The sequence below is a fragment of the Eucyclogobius newberryi genome, unplaced genomic scaffold, assembly GCF_026437365.1.
Source record: "Eucyclogobius newberryi isolate DKJ021-1_F unplaced genomic scaffold, fEucNew1.0.hap1 SCAF_16, whole genome shotgun sequence".
Classification (NCBI taxonomy): Eukaryota; Metazoa; Chordata; class Actinopteri; order Gobiiformes; family Gobiidae; genus Eucyclogobius; species Eucyclogobius newberryi.
In genome coordinates, this window is record NW_027315790.1 from 773,514 (window position 1) to 789,983 (window position 16,470).

General features: G+C 44.6%; 1 protein-coding gene across 1 annotated transcript in view; it reads left to right on the forward strand.

The window, feature by feature from the left end:
• Positions 1 to 16,470, forward strand: part of LOC140361565 (inactive phospholipase C-like protein 2) — a 94,111-nt gene extending 77,641 nt beyond the window's left edge. The window contains exons 11-13 of the mRNA XM_072447275.1: positions 709 to 784; positions 15,573 to 15,682; positions 16,133 to 16,470. Coding sequence (XP_072303376.1) covers positions 709 to 784; positions 15,573 to 15,682; positions 16,133 to 16,357 — 411 coding nt within the window. The 3' untranslated portion in view covers positions 16,358 to 16,470. The remainder of the gene's footprint in view (positions 1 to 708; positions 785 to 15,572; positions 15,683 to 16,132) is intronic.

Below are 16,470 nucleotides of genomic sequence, written 5' to 3' on the forward strand. Positions count from 1 at the left end.
TACGCACTACGCACTACGCACTTGACTGAAGTGTGTATTTTCTGAATGGCTGCGAGGTGCTTAAGTGCACAAGGTAAACAGGGAGGTAAAGCAGGATAATTGGGCCTGTCACACTTCAGAGCGTTGTGAATGTGGTAAATAAAAACAGCTGTAAGTGACGTCCCTGAAGTCCTCATCGCTCCACACTTGCTGAAATGCAGAGATGACGCCTGGGGTGATATGTGGATCAAAATATTCTAAGAATGGCACACTTCAGCGGCTCACTGTGACCCCACATTTGAAGTGTGCAAGTGTCACGGACATGAAACCAAGCTCATAACCAAAGAAACTACCAGTGGAACAGGCAATCATCTGCTTAATCACACATGTCTTTCCCTGAATTAGTCCTGGCAATTTCACTAGGTCTTTACCAGGGAAAAGGCCGGATAAAAATTCTGGCTTTATTCACACTTACAATACACAAGCTAGACGCTACAATAAGACCTTACCATCACAGAGTGAGGGATGAAAGAATAATGACAAGAGAGTAGGGCTTCAACAAGCCAGTAAAGCACATTACACGTGTAAGGCATTATTATCGTCATGAATTCTACCTGAGAATTCTGACCTGCCTCAGCCAGAGTTTAACCTATAGGCATTCTAGAATGCTTAATAGGAGATACGTTTTTATATGTACGTCTCTCACAGACTGGGTTGTGCTGTACACAGATGATACAGGCCTGCAGTGCAGTGATGGAGAAGTGTGACGGATTGTACCAGAGGATCCTCCACGTCCAGACCTCAGGTTAGTCCTATTTTTTGCCAGAGCTCACCCCTACTCTGTGCCCCAAGTGTTCCCAAAAGTCTCTGCACCCTTTCTGCATTTTAAGGCACATTGACACATTGAAAGCGAGTAAGGCGAACAAGATGTGTGAACACTGGACGAGGCGTTAGGGTTATGGTGGTATTGTTATGGTGGTATGGTTATGGTTATGGTTATGGTGGTATGGTTATGGTGGTATGGTTATGGTGGTATGGTTATGGTTATGGTGGTATGGTTATGGTGGTATGGTTATGGTGGTATGGTTATGGTGGTATGGTTATGGTTATGGTGGTATGGTTATGGTGGTATGGTTATGGTGGTATGGTTATGGTTATGGTGGTATGGTTATGGTGGTATGGTTATGGTTATGGTGGTATGGTTATGGTGGTATGGTTATGGTTATGGTGGTATGGTTATGGTGGTATGGTTATGGTGGTATGGTTATGGTGGTATGGTTATGGTTATGGTGGTATGGTTATGGTGGTATGGTTATGGTGGTATGGTTATGGTTATGGTGGTATGGTTATGGTGGTATGGTTATGGTGGTATGGTTATGGTGGTATGGTTATGGTTATGGTGGTATGGTTATGGTGGTATGGTTATGGTGGTATGGTTATGGTGGTATGGTTATGGTTATGGTGGTATGGTTATGGTGGTATGGTTATGGTTATGGTTATGGTGGTATGGTTATGGTGGTATGGTTATGGTGGTATGGTTATGGTTATGGTGGTATGGTTATGGTGGTATGGTTATGGTGGTATGGTTATGGTTATGGTGGTATGGTTATGGTGGTATGGTTATGGTTATGGTTATGGTGGTATGGTTATGGTGGTATGGTTATGGTTATGGTGGTATGGTTATGGTGGTATGGTTATGGTGGTATGGTTATGGTGGTATGGTTATGGTTATGGTGGTATGGTTATGGTGGTATGGTTATGGTTATGGTGGTATGGTTATGGTGGTATGGTTATGGTTATGGTGGTATGGTTATGGTGGTATGGTTATGGTGGTATGGTTATGGTGGTATGGTTATGGTTATGGTGGTATGGTTATGGTGGTATGGTTATGGTGGTATGGTTATGGTGGTATGGTTATGGTGGTATGGTTATGGTTATGGTGGTATGGTTATGGTGGTATGGTTATGGTGGTATGGTTATGGTGGTATGGTTATGGTGGTATGGTTATGGTTATGGTGGTATGGTTATGGTGGTATGGTTATGGTTATGGTGGTATGGTTATGGTTATGGTGGTATGGTTATGGTGGTATGGTTATGGTGGTATGGTTATAGTGGTATGGTTATGGTTATGGTGGTATGGTTATGGTGGTATGGTTATGGTGGTATGGTTATGGTGGTATGGTTATGGTGATATGGTTATGGTGGTATGGTTATGGTTATGGTGGTATGGTTATGGTGGTATGGTTATGGTGGTATGGTTATGGTGGTATGGTTATGGTTATGGTGGTATGGTTATGGTGGTATGGTTATGGTTATGGTGGTATGGTTATGGTGGTATGGTTATGGTTATGGTGGTATGGTTATGGTGGTATGGTTATGGTGGTATGGTTATGGTTATGGTGGTATGGTTATGGTGGTATGGTTATGGTGGTATGGTTATGGTTATGGTGGTATGGTTATGGTGGTATGGTTATGGTGGTATGGTTATGGTGGTATGGTTATGGTTATGGTGGTATGGTTATGGTGGTATGGTTATGGTTATGGTGGTATGGTTATGGTGGTATGGTTATGGTGGTATGGTTATGGTGGTATGGTTATGGTGGTATGGTTATGGTGGTATGGTTATGGTGGTATGGTTATGGTGGTATGGTTATGGTTATGGTGGTATGGTTATGGTGGTATGGTTATGGTGGTATGGTTATGGTTATGGTGGTATGGTTATGGTTATGGTGGTATGGTTATGGTGGTATGGTTATGGTTATGGTGGTATGGTTATGGTGGTATGGTTATGGTGGTATGGTTATGGTTATGGTGGTATGGTTATGGTGGTATGGTTATGGTGGTATGGTTATGGTGGTATGGTTATGGTTATGGTGGTATGGTTATGGTGGTATGGTTATGGTTATGGTGGTATGGTTATGGTGGTATGGTTATGGTGGTATGGTTATGGTGGTATGGTTATGGTTATGGTGGTATGGTTATGGTGGTATGGTTATGGTTATGGTGGTATGGTTATGGTGGTATGGTTATGGTGGTATGGTTATGGTGGTATGGTTATGGTGGTATGGTTATGGTTATGGTGGTATGGTTATGGTGGTATGGTTATGGTGGTATGGTTATGGTGGTATGGTTATGGTGGTATGGTTATGGTTATGGTGGTATGGTTATGGTGGTATGGTTATGGTTATGGTGGTATGGTTATGGTGGTATGGTTATGGTTATGGTGGTATGGTTATGGTGGTATGGTTATGGTTATGGTGGTATGGTTATGGTGGTATGGTTATGGTTATGGTGGTATGGTTATGGTTATGGTGGTATGGTTATGGTGGTATGGTTATGGTGGTATGGTTATGGTGGTATGGTTATGGTTATGGTGGTATGGTTATGGTGGTATGGTTATGGTTATGGTGGTATGGTTATGGTGGTATGGTTAAGGTGGTATGGTTATGGTGGTATGGTTATGGTGGTATGGTTATGGTTATGGTGGTATGGTTATGGTGGTATGGTTATGGTGGTATGGTTATGGTGGTATGGTTATGGTGGTATGGTTATGGTTATGGTGGTATGGTTATGGTGGTATGGTTATGGTGGTATGGTTATGGTGGTATGGTTATGGTTATGGTGGTATGGTTATGGTGGTATGGTTATGGTTATGGTGGTATGGTTATGGTGGTATGGTTATGGTGGTATGGTTATGGTGGTATGGTTATGGTTATGGTGGTATGGTTATGGTGGTATGGTTATGGTGGTATGGTTATGGTGGTATGGTTATGGTTATGGTGGTATGGTTATGGTGGTATGGTTATGGTGGTATGGTTATGGTGGTATGGTTATGGTTATGGTGGTATGGTTATGGTGGTATGGTTATGGTTATGGTGGTATGGTTATGGTTATGGTGGTATGGTTATGGTGGTATGGTTATGGTGGTATGGTTATGGTTATGGTGGTATGGTTATGGTGGTATGGTTATGGTGGTATGGTTATGGTTATGGTGGTATGGTTATGGTGGTATGGTTATGGTGGTATGGTTATGGTTATGGTGGTATGGTTATGGTGGTATGGTTATGGTGGTATGGTTATGGTTATGGTGGTATGGTTATGGTGGTATGGTTATGGTGGTATGGTTATGGTTATGGTGGTATGGTTATGGTGGTATGGTTATGGTGGTATGGTTATGGTTATGGTGGTATGGTTATGGTGGTATGGTTATGGTTATGGTGGTATGGTTATGGTGGTATGGTTATGGTTATGGTGGTATGGTTATGGTGGTATGGTTATGGTGGTATGGTTATGGTTATGGTGGTATGGTTATGGTGGTATGGTTATGGTGGTATGGTTATGGTGGTATGGTTATGGTGGTATGGTTATGGTGGTATGGTTATGGTTATGGTGGTATGGTTATGGTGGTATGGTTATGGTGGTATGGTTATGGTTATGGTGGTATGGTTATGGTGGTATGGTTATGGTGGTATGGTTATGGTGGTATGGTTATGGTTATGGTGGTATGGTTATGGTGGTATGGTTATGGTGGTATGGTTATGGTTATGGTGGTATGGTTATGGTGGTATGGTTATGGTGGTATGGTTATGGTGGTATGGTTATGGTGGTATGGTTATGGTTATGGTGGTATGGTTATGGTGGTATAGTTATGGTGGTATGGTTATGGTTATGGTGGTATGGTTATGGTAGTATGGTTATGGTGGTATGGTTATGGTGGTATGGTTATGGTTATGGTGGTATGGTTATGGTGGTATGGTTATGGTGGTATGGTTATGGTGGTATGGTTATGGTGGTATGGTTATGGTTATGGTGGTATGGTTATGGTGGTATAGTTATGGTGGTATGGTTATGGTTATGGTGGTATGGTTATGGTGGTATGGTTATGGTGGTATGGTTATGGTTATGGTGGTATGGTTATGGTGGTATGGTTATGGTGGTATGGTTATGGTGGTATGGTTATGGTTATGGTGGTATGGTTATGGTGGTATGGTTATGGTGGTATGGTTATGGTGGTATGGTTATGGTTATGGTGGTATGGTTATGGTGGTATGGTTATGGTGGTATGGTTATGGTGGTATGGTTATGGTTATGGTGGTATGGTTATGGTGGTATGGTTATGGTTATGGTGGTATGGTTATGGTTATGGTGGTATGGTTATGGTGGTATGGTTATGGTGGTATGGTTATGGTGGTATGGTTATGGTTATGGTGGTATGGTTATGGTGGTATGGTTATGGTGGTATGGTTATGGTTATGGTGGTATGGTTATGGTGGTATGGTTATGGTGGTATGGTTATGGTTATGGTGGTATGGTTATGGTGGTATGGTTATGGTTATGGTGGTATGGTTATGGTGGTATGGTTATGGTGGTATGGTTATGGTTATGGTGGTATGGTTATGGTTATGGTGGTATGGTTATGGTTATGGTGGTATGGTTATGGTGGTATGGTTATGGTTATGGTGGTATGGTTATGGTGGTATGGTTATGGTGGTATGTTTATGGTTATGGTGGTATGGTTATGGTGGTATGGTTATGGTGGTATGGTTATGGTGGTATGGTTATGGTGGTATGGTTATGGTGGTATGGTTATGGTTATGGTGGTATGGTTATGGTGGTATGGTTATGGTGGTATGGTTATGGTTATGGTGGTATGGTTATGGTGGTATGGTTATGGTGGTATGGTTATGGTGGTATGGTTATGGTTATGGTGGTATGGTTATGGTGGTATGGTTATGGTGGTATGGTTATGGTTATGGTGGTATGGTTATGGTGGTATGGTTATGGTGGTATGGTTATGGTGGTATGGTTATGGTGGTATGGTTATGGTTATGGTGGTATGGTTATGGTGGTATAGTTATGGTGGTATGGTTATGGTTATGGTGGTATGGTTATGGTGGTATGGTTATGGTGGTATGGTTATGGTTATGGTGGTATGGTTATGGTGGTATGGTTATGGTGGTATGGTTATGGTGGTATGGTTATGGTGGTATGGTTATGGTTATGGTGGTATGGTTATGGTGGTATAGTTATGGTGGTATGGTTATGGTTATGGTGGTATGGTTATGGTGGTATGGTTATGGTGGTATGGTTATGGTGGTATGGTTATGGTTATGGTGGTATGGTTTTGGTGGAAGCTCAGAGCCATCAATGTGAACACCGTGACTGGTGTGGCGCCTTTGTACTCCAGAGGAGACCTCATGAGAGGATACTCCTTTCTCCCTGATGATTTTGGTTCCTGTGGTGATTTCCCTTAAATAATAACTAAACCCACATACTTTTGTATATTTAGTGATGTTCAGGAGTCCAGATTCACAGGTTCTGTGTCACCGGTGGGCAGGGCCTACTCAGAGTAGGATAAATATATGAGTTCCCAGTCTTGATTCGCAGATCGAGAATGACCTTTGGATCAGAGTCGAAACTTTTGGTTTTTTCTTAAAAAACAGAGTCCAGATGACTACAACTGAATCTTTTTCTACTTAACAAACTTAATTTCACTAGCAAGGACCACAACCCCAGTTATGATGACATGCGAGTAACATGAACAACAGAAATGTTCAGAAATGGATGCCTTTTTGGAACTTTTGGCGATGAGGGCTGTAGGCTCCCGGGCCTCGATCCCCCCAAAAGAAGCTTAACAGAGGCAGTGCCAATTGGCGGACTGCAGATTATGAAGGTTAATAGTTGTGGACAAGGCAACCTCTGAGCAGGGAAAAAAACAAAGAAGGCAAAAGGAACATGCTTTTAACGACCATCGTTGTTTGGTCTCTTCACAGAACGGCAAGGGGATCGTCGAGCTTAAGAACATCCTAAAAAGATGTTTATGCCGCTCGGTTAGGCTTTAATTACCAGTAAATAGAGACTAGTAGTCGAAGGTGAATGGGAAGTAATAGGTTAGAGAGAGTAGGTCGAATGCGGGAAAGGTACATTGAAACCATTATGGAAGGAGCCGAAGCTGTAGCAGGTGGTCTAGAAGGAAGAGGAGGTCAGCCAGAGCAGGGCTCAGGTGTGGAATGTGGTAGCTGAGAATGGAGGAACTGGGGTCGGTGACAGTTCTGCCTCGGGAATCAATGTTCTGAATGTATGTTGTTTGTTGATGGAGTCGATGAATGCAGGGTCACTGGATTACAGACTGGATAGCCCGACAGGAGGGCGGCAATCCCAACGGTATCGATCTAAAACAAGGCAGCCGAATTGCAATATGCAAACTCGCAGATGAAGTGGAGAAACTCGTCAAGCTGGGGGGAATAACCCAGCTGATGGAACGGCATATCAAAGTGGAGCAGCGACTTGATGGACTGGATGAGAATGAAACTTTGGAGTGATGAACAGAAGATGGTAGGGTCGGGATGTGGGAGATTAAGGGCTTGTCCCAGGGGGATGAAGGTGAAGTTGAGATGACCAATGATGAAGAGCTCTGTTTGGATGAGATGGTTCTATAGCATCTTTGAGGTGGGAGGTGCCATGTCATTTATGGCTTTGTAGGTCAGGAGGAGGAGTTTAAATGTGATTCTAAACTGGACAGGAGCCCAATGAAGAGACTCCAGCACCGGCGTAATGTGTTTTCTTCTTTTAGCTCCTGTTAGTAATCTTGCTGCTGCATTTTGAACCAGTTGAAAGCTTTTTATGGAGCTGGAGTTAGGAGTCTAATACGATAACTACAACCTTTTCTAAGATTTTAGAGACAAAGGGAAGATTTGAAAGAAGTCTGTAGTTTACCAATAGGTCGGGATCGAGGTTAGGCTTTTTCAAAAGAGGTTTAATGACGTCATGTTTGAAGGATGTGGAACATAGCCACTTTGGAGTGAAGTATTTATTATATTAAGAATAGGGTCTATAATTAGGGGGAGAATGTCTTTGAGGAGCTTGGAATGGGGTCTAGGACACAAGTTGAGCTTTTAGAGGACATAATGGCTGAAGTTATCTCTGCTTGATCAACAGCTGTGAACCTTTCTAAGTTTACAGGTGGATTTATCTGAGACGTTAGTTTTACAGCTTGGGTTTGTTCAGGGCGAATAGAGGGAGTAATTTCATCCAATTTATCTCTGATTGTTTTTATTTTATTGTTAAAAATAGGAGGAAATCATCAGAGCTGAGAGAAGCTGGGAGTGAGGGCTCTAGGGCTGTGACAGTTTGTTACCATGGCTACAGCGCTTAATTTACAAAATACTGAACAAAGTGAGATGTATGTGGCTCTGGATTGTTTGTGGAGCAATCAAACTTTCACTAGTGTGTATATGATGCTAAAATAGTGTGTATAATTCGTGGATTAATGATAGAAAGTAGCAAACAAACAACTCTGAAAACGCGATACACTCACCCGGAAGTGATGTCACAGGAAGTCGAGGATGTGTCGGTACAACATGAACGTAAAGGGGAGGGCACAGATCCTTTTGGCCACGTCATGTATTACATTTTTCCTTTGTTCCTTTAGTTAAGTCTCTGAAAATGGTAAAAATCGGTTTGTAAGCTGAATTTTAGGTGACTTTACGTTATCTTTGGATCATTTATTGTAAAAAAAGGTTGTTTCATCTGGACTCATTTTTTGTAAAAAAACGAAAAATTTCAACTCTCATCCAGGAGTCATTGTCAATCTGCATTTTTAGACCGGGAAATCAGACATTTATTCTGTTCTGTGGTAAGCCCCGCCCACCGGGCGGGACCTCCTGATGACAAAGGTTGTTGGTTCCAACCGAAACTACACCTCTTTGTTTCCTGTCAAACTAGCCTCTTGTACTATCAGTCCTTTAATGGGCTATTAGTCTTCTTATCTTTTTTCCCTGCTTAGAATCTTCACCTCACTGTCTTCAAACGAGTGATGTGAGGCTTTAAGATGCAGATGCACGGCGTTCTGTGGTCCTGAACTCCAGTGTCTTCTGTGCTGATAGAGCCTCTTGTGCAGAGGCTGTTTCGTCTCACTATGTAACGCTCTTTACACTTTTCCTCACTGCATTGGACAGAATAAACTACATTGCTCTGTTTTTGTGTTGCATCTTGTCCTTAGGATGAAACAGTTTTTGTCTTATAGTGTTGCCTAGTTTAAAAAAAACAGGGACTTCATGTTGTCTAAAAAAATTTGGACAGTCCCGAAACGTTTCTTTTTTTTCTAAAACTGAGTACAAATGATACAACTGAACCTTTTCTACAATGGAACACTCCTGGACAAATGAGGGATTAAGATAAGATAAGATAAGATAAGATAAGATATTCCTTTATTGTCCCACATGGGGAAATTTCATTGGTGCAACGCAGGTAGATCCAGAGGTAGATCCAGAAGAACAGAACAGATCACTTAGGAAGTCTGAAAAACACTTTCAGTAGAAGATCTCCTATAAATAAATAAAAACTCCCATAGACAAATAAATAAATAAATAAATACCATTGCATGTGAACCCGACAGTAATTGCACATGAATATGTGTCACGACAGCACATAGATTGCACATGAATTTCACAGTAATTGCACATGAATTGCACATGAATTCCAACAGCAATTGCACATACGACAGAATTGCACATCAGTATTAGGTTAGGTCAGTATTGCGAGTGTTCAGTACTAACAGTTTTTGTTATAAAGTCTGACAGCAGCAGGAAGGAAAGACCTACGGAACCTTTCCTTCACACATCGAGGGTGGATCAGTCTCTCACTGAAGCTGCTCTCCAGAGCGGAGAGAGTGTCCTGCAGGGGGTGACACTCATGGTCCAGCATAGATGTGAATCTAGCCAGGACCCTTCTGTCCCCCACCTCCTGCACCGAGTCCAGAGCACAGCCCAGGACGGAGCTGGACTTCTTGATGACTCTGTCCAGCCTCTTCCTCTCCCTCTCTGTGATGCTGCTGCTCCAGCAGGCCACACCTACAGGAGCTGATGCACCACAGAGTCATAGAAGGTCTTCAGGAGTGGCCCTGTCACTCCAAAAGACCTGAGTCTCCTCAGGAGGTAGAGCCGACTCTGGCTCTTCCTGTACAGTCTGTGTTATGAGTCCAGTCCAGTTTGTGGTTCAGATGAACACCAGGTACTTGTATGAGTCCACTCTCTCAATGTCCCGTCCCTGGATGTTCACTGGTGAGGGGGCAGTGGAGTGGCGTCTGCGGAAATCCACCACCATCTCCTTGGTCTTCCCCGCGTTGATGAGGAGGTGGTTCCGCTAACACCAGTCCACAAAGTCCTGCTCCAGTCCTCTGTACTCCGCATCATCGTCGTCCGTGATGAGTCCGATGATGGCAGAGTCGTCAGAGAACTTCTGCAGGACACAGCTGTCCGTGTCGTGTCTGAAGTCTGCAGTGTAAAGGGTGAAGAGAAAGGGCGCGAGGACAGTGCCCTGGGGCGCCCCCACACTGCAGGTCCGAGTGTCAGACACACAGTTCCGGGCTCTCACAAACTGGGGTTGGTCTGTGAGGTAGTCCAGGACAGAATCGAAGAACAGAATCCTCACAGAGCTGCCAGGCTTTTCCAGGAGAGAGAGAGAGCGGTGCAGCAGGGAGATGACGGCGTCTTCCACTCCGATGCCAGACCGATAGGCAAACTGCAGCGGGTCCATGGCTGAGCTCACGGTGGAGCGGAGGTGGTCCAGGACCAGCCGCTCCAGTGTCTTCATCAGGTGGGACGTGAGAGCCACTGGCCTGAAGCTGTTGAGGTCTTTGGGGCGCGGTGTCTTGGGCACAGGTACCAGACAGGAGGTCTTCCAGACCTGTGGTACCACCCTCAGCTTCAGGCTCATGTTGAAGACATGCTCCATAACTCCACACAGTTCATCTGCGCAGGACTTAAGGAGCCTGGGGCTGATGCCATCAGGTCCTGCTGCCTTCCTCACTTTAATCCTCTTCAGCTCACTCCTCACCTGTGCTGCTGTGACAGTCAGTGGTTGGCAGGGGGAACGTGTGCTGGGGGGATGGGTGAATCCATGCGAAGTGGGGAGCTGATGGTCCGGGGCAGATAAGCGAAGAGGAACAGATGCAGGGCATTGTCCAGCTGTGGAAGAGGGAGCGTGCAGCAGTGCAGGGGGAGGGGCGGGTGACCGATCAAACCTCAAGAAGTGAGCATTTAAATCATTCACCCACTGTAGATCCCCCTCTGTCTGGGCAGGGGGGATTTTGAAGCCCGAGATGGTTTTCAGGCTCCTCCACACTCCCTGAATGTTCTTTTGCTGCAGCTGCTCCTCCATCCTCCTCTTGTAGCCGGCCTTAGCCTGCCTGATCTTCCTCCTCAGCTCCTTCTGCACAGTCCTCAGCTCCTCCTTGTTCCCTGACCTGAAGGATCTCTTCTTCTCCTTCAGCAGATTTGTATCGTTTAGTCTTTGCACCAAGTTTGTTCCAAGACACCGCCTGGTCTTTCTGGTCTTTAGACAGTTTTGGGAACGACACAGAGTCACTCCAGCGTCAGATATGTCATTAAAACTGTAAAGATGTTCTTAAAATCCTTGGTTTACTTAGTCATAAGCAAAAATGTTTGGAAGAAACTGATTAAAAAGCAAAATAAATAAGGAAAGCAGCGATAGCAAAGTGGAGCGAGCAAGAAAGCGTCTGCACTCTTCAGGAGCAGGAAGTACATCAGGAACAGCAAAGATACTGAAGAACCCTCAGGCTCCCAGAGGCCTCTGGTAGAGGACCCCAGCCTGAAGAGGGAGCAATAGAGACTGACTGCCTGCGGAGGGTGAGGAAGAGTTATATATATATATATATATATATATATATATATATATATATATGTGACTGAACGTGGCCAATCCAGTTACATGTCTACCCGGAGACATTTTGAGTTATTCACAGATTCTGAAAGTGTGAATTCAAAGCTTTCCAATGATGTCTGATAATATTTGAGTAAGTTGTGGTCATTTGAATGTAAACAACTCTCAAACCCTTTCACTGAGAAAACGGGGCTCAAAGTTTCTCACCTGAGTGAGCCCAGAGTCACAGGGGGCGGGGCTCATTTGCATCTCATTGAGATAAGCCCTCCCCCTGTCACACTGACAGCACCTCCCCCTACAGCTGTCACTCAAGACTCAAGAGGAGTGTTGTTATTGATGGTAACTGGATTTGAATCAGAATTAGAAGTTACTATATTAAAATGGAAATACTTGGATTACAAAAGGCCCTGAATAGAATCAAAGAATCAGAATGAGAATCGGGTTCATTGCATTTGTCGATAAACATAATTCACAGGTGATTCACCAACAATGGTGCACTGAATGATTCAACACAAACAACAAAAGATAAGATAAGATAGCCTTTAATGTTACAACGCAGTAGATACAGGGGGAAAGGACAGTAACTTATAGGAAGTTTAAAAAACACTCTTAATAGAAGAACTCTTATAAACCGATGCCAGGGCCAGGTATACGAACTGCAACGGGTCCATGGCTTTGAATATATGAGATATGAGATAATAGATATGATATGTACACCACCAGAGTCCAATTACATCAGAGATCACATCCTCATCCTCTTCTTCGTCTGCGCACTCTTCTGTGCTGTGACTCTCGGCTCTTGGCATCAAAGCTGTAAACAAATAACAGGACATTTAAGAAATGGCTAACTATTTCACATAAAACACTCATTAAGTATTTTTTTTTTAACACAATGTGAGAGTTTCAATATAAATACCTGAAGTGCTGATAACTCTTGATCTTTGGAAGCCGTCTGAAGAAGGGACTCAGATGCTTCTGCCAGTCCAAGTTCTTGACAAACACTTTGCCATCCGCCGTTCCAACAAGCTGTGGGATACTGAGGTGAGACTCAGGAGAGCTGTTTTCCACTACCTGATGACAAGGGCGACAATGTAAAAAAATGAGAACAGAAGAAACATATCTTAAGCAGAGAGCAGCACTGAAGTTTTGCCAGGCTAATGTTTACACATTACAGTAGTCAAATAATATAAACTAACCTCAACGATGTCTTCCAAAGTGTCAACCCTGGTCTTCATGTATGCTCGCTTGATAATCTGATGATCTGTGTGTGGCCTGCAGCTTCTGATGTGTGGGAGAAGCTGTTTCCACAGTGATCTGAAGCTTGATGTACAAACTGCAGGCTCACCTGAAAAACAGATGTTGCTTATGGTTAATTATACTCTAATCATTAAAACACGAAAATCACCAAAATAATGTTTTACACTTACCACGCTCCTTAGCAGACTTCACGTAGAGACAGGTCATGTCAGTCAGGGTGTCTTTGCCAATTCTGAAAAGGGGGATAAAAGGATTAGGGTTAACAGTAATATGGGAATAACACGCTTCACAGATAACAGTTCACATTGTGACGTTAGCGGTGTATTTAAGATGCAAAACGTGGAGATATTGGGACATCTGCCCTCGGCTAGCGATGCTAGCTAGCTCACTTGAGATAACACTGCTCGTAAAAGCAAAACACTTGCAGAACAGCACACCAAAACATAAACATACACTCGAGTTTAAAACCGGTGCACATTAAAGTGATTAAAAGCGGGTGTTTTAGTCGCAAAGCTTACCTGGTTCAGCCGTCCTGTTGTCTCTCCCAACACCGTGCAGAGAGACACAAAGGAAGCTGAAAATGGCCAGGCAAGCGCGTGATTGGTTCGAGTGACGCAGTGCGTGCGTGACGTGCAACGTACGTAAGCCACGTGACCAGAAGTGGTATCGGGAGTTGTAGTTTTTTTCCTCTTCCCTCGCCGAAAAATAACCCGATAACATAGCAAAGTTTAGCTTACAACTTAGCTCCGAATAGCTGCGTTTAGCTCCGGGCTGTGGGGCTAACAGCCGGTTTAGCAGCATAAAACACACACAAAGCACGACCCACACAACCCACGGGCCAACCCACGCCGAAAAATAACCCAATAACATGGTGATAACAGCAAGTAGTCACATTAAGCCCGTATTGCAGAGTGCACTGAAGCAACATGTTAGCTTAGCATTAGCTCCACCGGAGCAGACAAGTAAGATTCTAAAGTGATCACGAGACCGCCTTAAAACACAGCGTTAAAGCAATAATTTAGTAGTAAAGTAAAAGTGTACCTGAGTAAACAGTTCTGTTCCAATGTAGTCCAGGAAATGTAAGCTCTGAAGACTGTGCTCTGCAGACGGTCTGGAGTAATGAGAGGAAAACACGGAGCAGAGCACGCAGCTGTAGCCATGCGGATCACAGCTGATTGGTGGAAAATGTAAACAACACGTTTGCTAGAAAAAGGTGACGCCCCCCAGGAGAGCAGGAAAAAGACCCGAAAACTCCACATTTTTAACAGCTTAATGTATACGTTTAAGACAACCAATAGTGTTATCTGAAGCACACAGGGGCTTATTCATAACTTCAACTAGCACATTCTGCAAAAAAACGAAAATCACAAATTTAGGGAAAAAAAAGTAAAATGCTGTTTTTCTCAGTTTCACCGAGGCCGACATGGTCCGACAATTCCCGTGGCGAGTCACATATATATATACACACACACACACACACAACACAAGTCCACAACAAATTTTCCCAAGGGAACAATAAAGTATATTTCATATTGTATTGTAAATCGTCCGTCTGATGTCACATTCATGTTTTTCAGTCAATATAAACTATTATCAAAAAGGACAAACAACTATTTAACATAAAGAAGGTTATATAGAACAGGGGTCTGATATAGAATATATACCATTTAAGTCATAATGTGGCAGTGACCTGAGTTCACATACCTCAGGTGTGGACTTCTGGCTCCTGTTGCTGTCCAGTTCTTTCTTCTTTAGTTCTGCTGAGGAGCATTTCTGCCTCCGCTTGCGTTTTGAGCAAGTATTTTTTTACATTCGTATGTCACCAACAGAATGGCCAGAATGGCCAGAAAAGCCATGCCTCCGCCGCCGCCGCCGCCTCCTCCGCTTAAACTCCTCAACTTGTTGACGATTGCTGTCTGGTCAATTCTGGGTGAAATGCACCGTCTTGCCCTTGTAGACAATGTCCTCTGAGTCCTGCAGCTGCAGAACTCTGTCCTTACCACAGGGATTCAGGAAGCACATTATCCGGCCAACAGAAGGAAGCTGTGGTGACTTGAGTGACGTTCCCGTGAGGCGACGTGTGTAAATAAAAGATACACGCTGAGGCCGTTCTTCTGTACTTTCAAAAAATGCTTTTAATACAGAATTAACAGCGTCAGATTACAGGACAACTTTATCGCCTGGGTGCTCCTCTGATCAGTAGGATCTCTGGGCGTACATCGCCTTATATATGCAAGCTCCACAAAGACCTCTAGATCATACCTTTGACAGCCATGATCTCATACATGGAAAGATGGTCAGTCTATGGGAGACCAGATGTAAAGAATATCCATATTTGGGTAGAACCATAGGAGAAAAGCATCTCCCATTTGGGTAGTTAATCAGATGTGGGCCCCTTACATTCCGTGGAATAGACATTTTGGTATAAACAAGCACATTCCTAAAAGCCAGGCTCAGAAACAGGCCTGACTTTACATGGGCCTAGTTTAATACACTTCAAAGCCACAAGGGTTAAAGGAATTAGCTTTCTTGTTTTTTTCTTAAGAGCCAGTTTTCACAGTTTGTGGCGGTTTTTGAGGGCCCATTGGGCTGGTTTTATTTTGTGGACCAGGCAACGCTGGACACACTAAGATGAGTTACTCCTTGTTTTGTAGCTATGGAGTTCCACGAGGGGCTCCAGAACATGGCCACGAAGGAGGGCCTGAAAGGTCAAAAGGTCAGCAGAGCATTAGAGAACTTCAGCTGGAACATCACAATCCTCAAGGTACTCACTCACCGACCTCCACACCGACCTCCACACCGACCTCCACACCGACCTCCACACCGACCTCCACACCGACCTCCACACCGACCTCCACACCGACCTCCACACCGACCTCCACACCGACCTCCACACCGACCTCCACACCGACCTCCACACCGACCACCACACCGACCACCACACCGACCTCCACACCGACCTCCACACCGACCTCCACACCGACCACCACACCGACCTCCACACCGACCTCCACACCGACCTCCACACCGACCTCCACACCGACCTCCACACCGACCTCCACACCGACCTCCACACCGACCACCACACCGACCTCCACACCGACCTCCACACCGACCTCCACACCGACCTCCACACCGACCTCCACAGAATACCAGACTGACCACCTTTACTGACCACCACACACCACTATTGACCACTCTCTCTCTCCTCCAGGGCCAGGCTGACCTGCTGAAACATGCCACGGCAGAGGTGCAGGAGAACATGAAGCAGATCCACGACGCCGCTCGGACCGGGCACCTGTCCAAGCAGAGTCCAGGGGCCCGCAGTGTCCAAGTCCAGAGGAGAGCCAGTCCAGACCCCAGAAGAGTCCAGGATCAGAGCAGAACCAGTCCGGACCACATGAGGGGTCACCAGGGCACCAGGGGGACATCCCCGTGAGGACCAATCAGTAGAGAGGTCTGTCTGTGTGCGGACCAATCAGGAGAAAGCCAGCAGACATGCTCCTACTGTGCCGCTGTCATAGTGACCACTGGTCAAAGCTGGCCACTTTC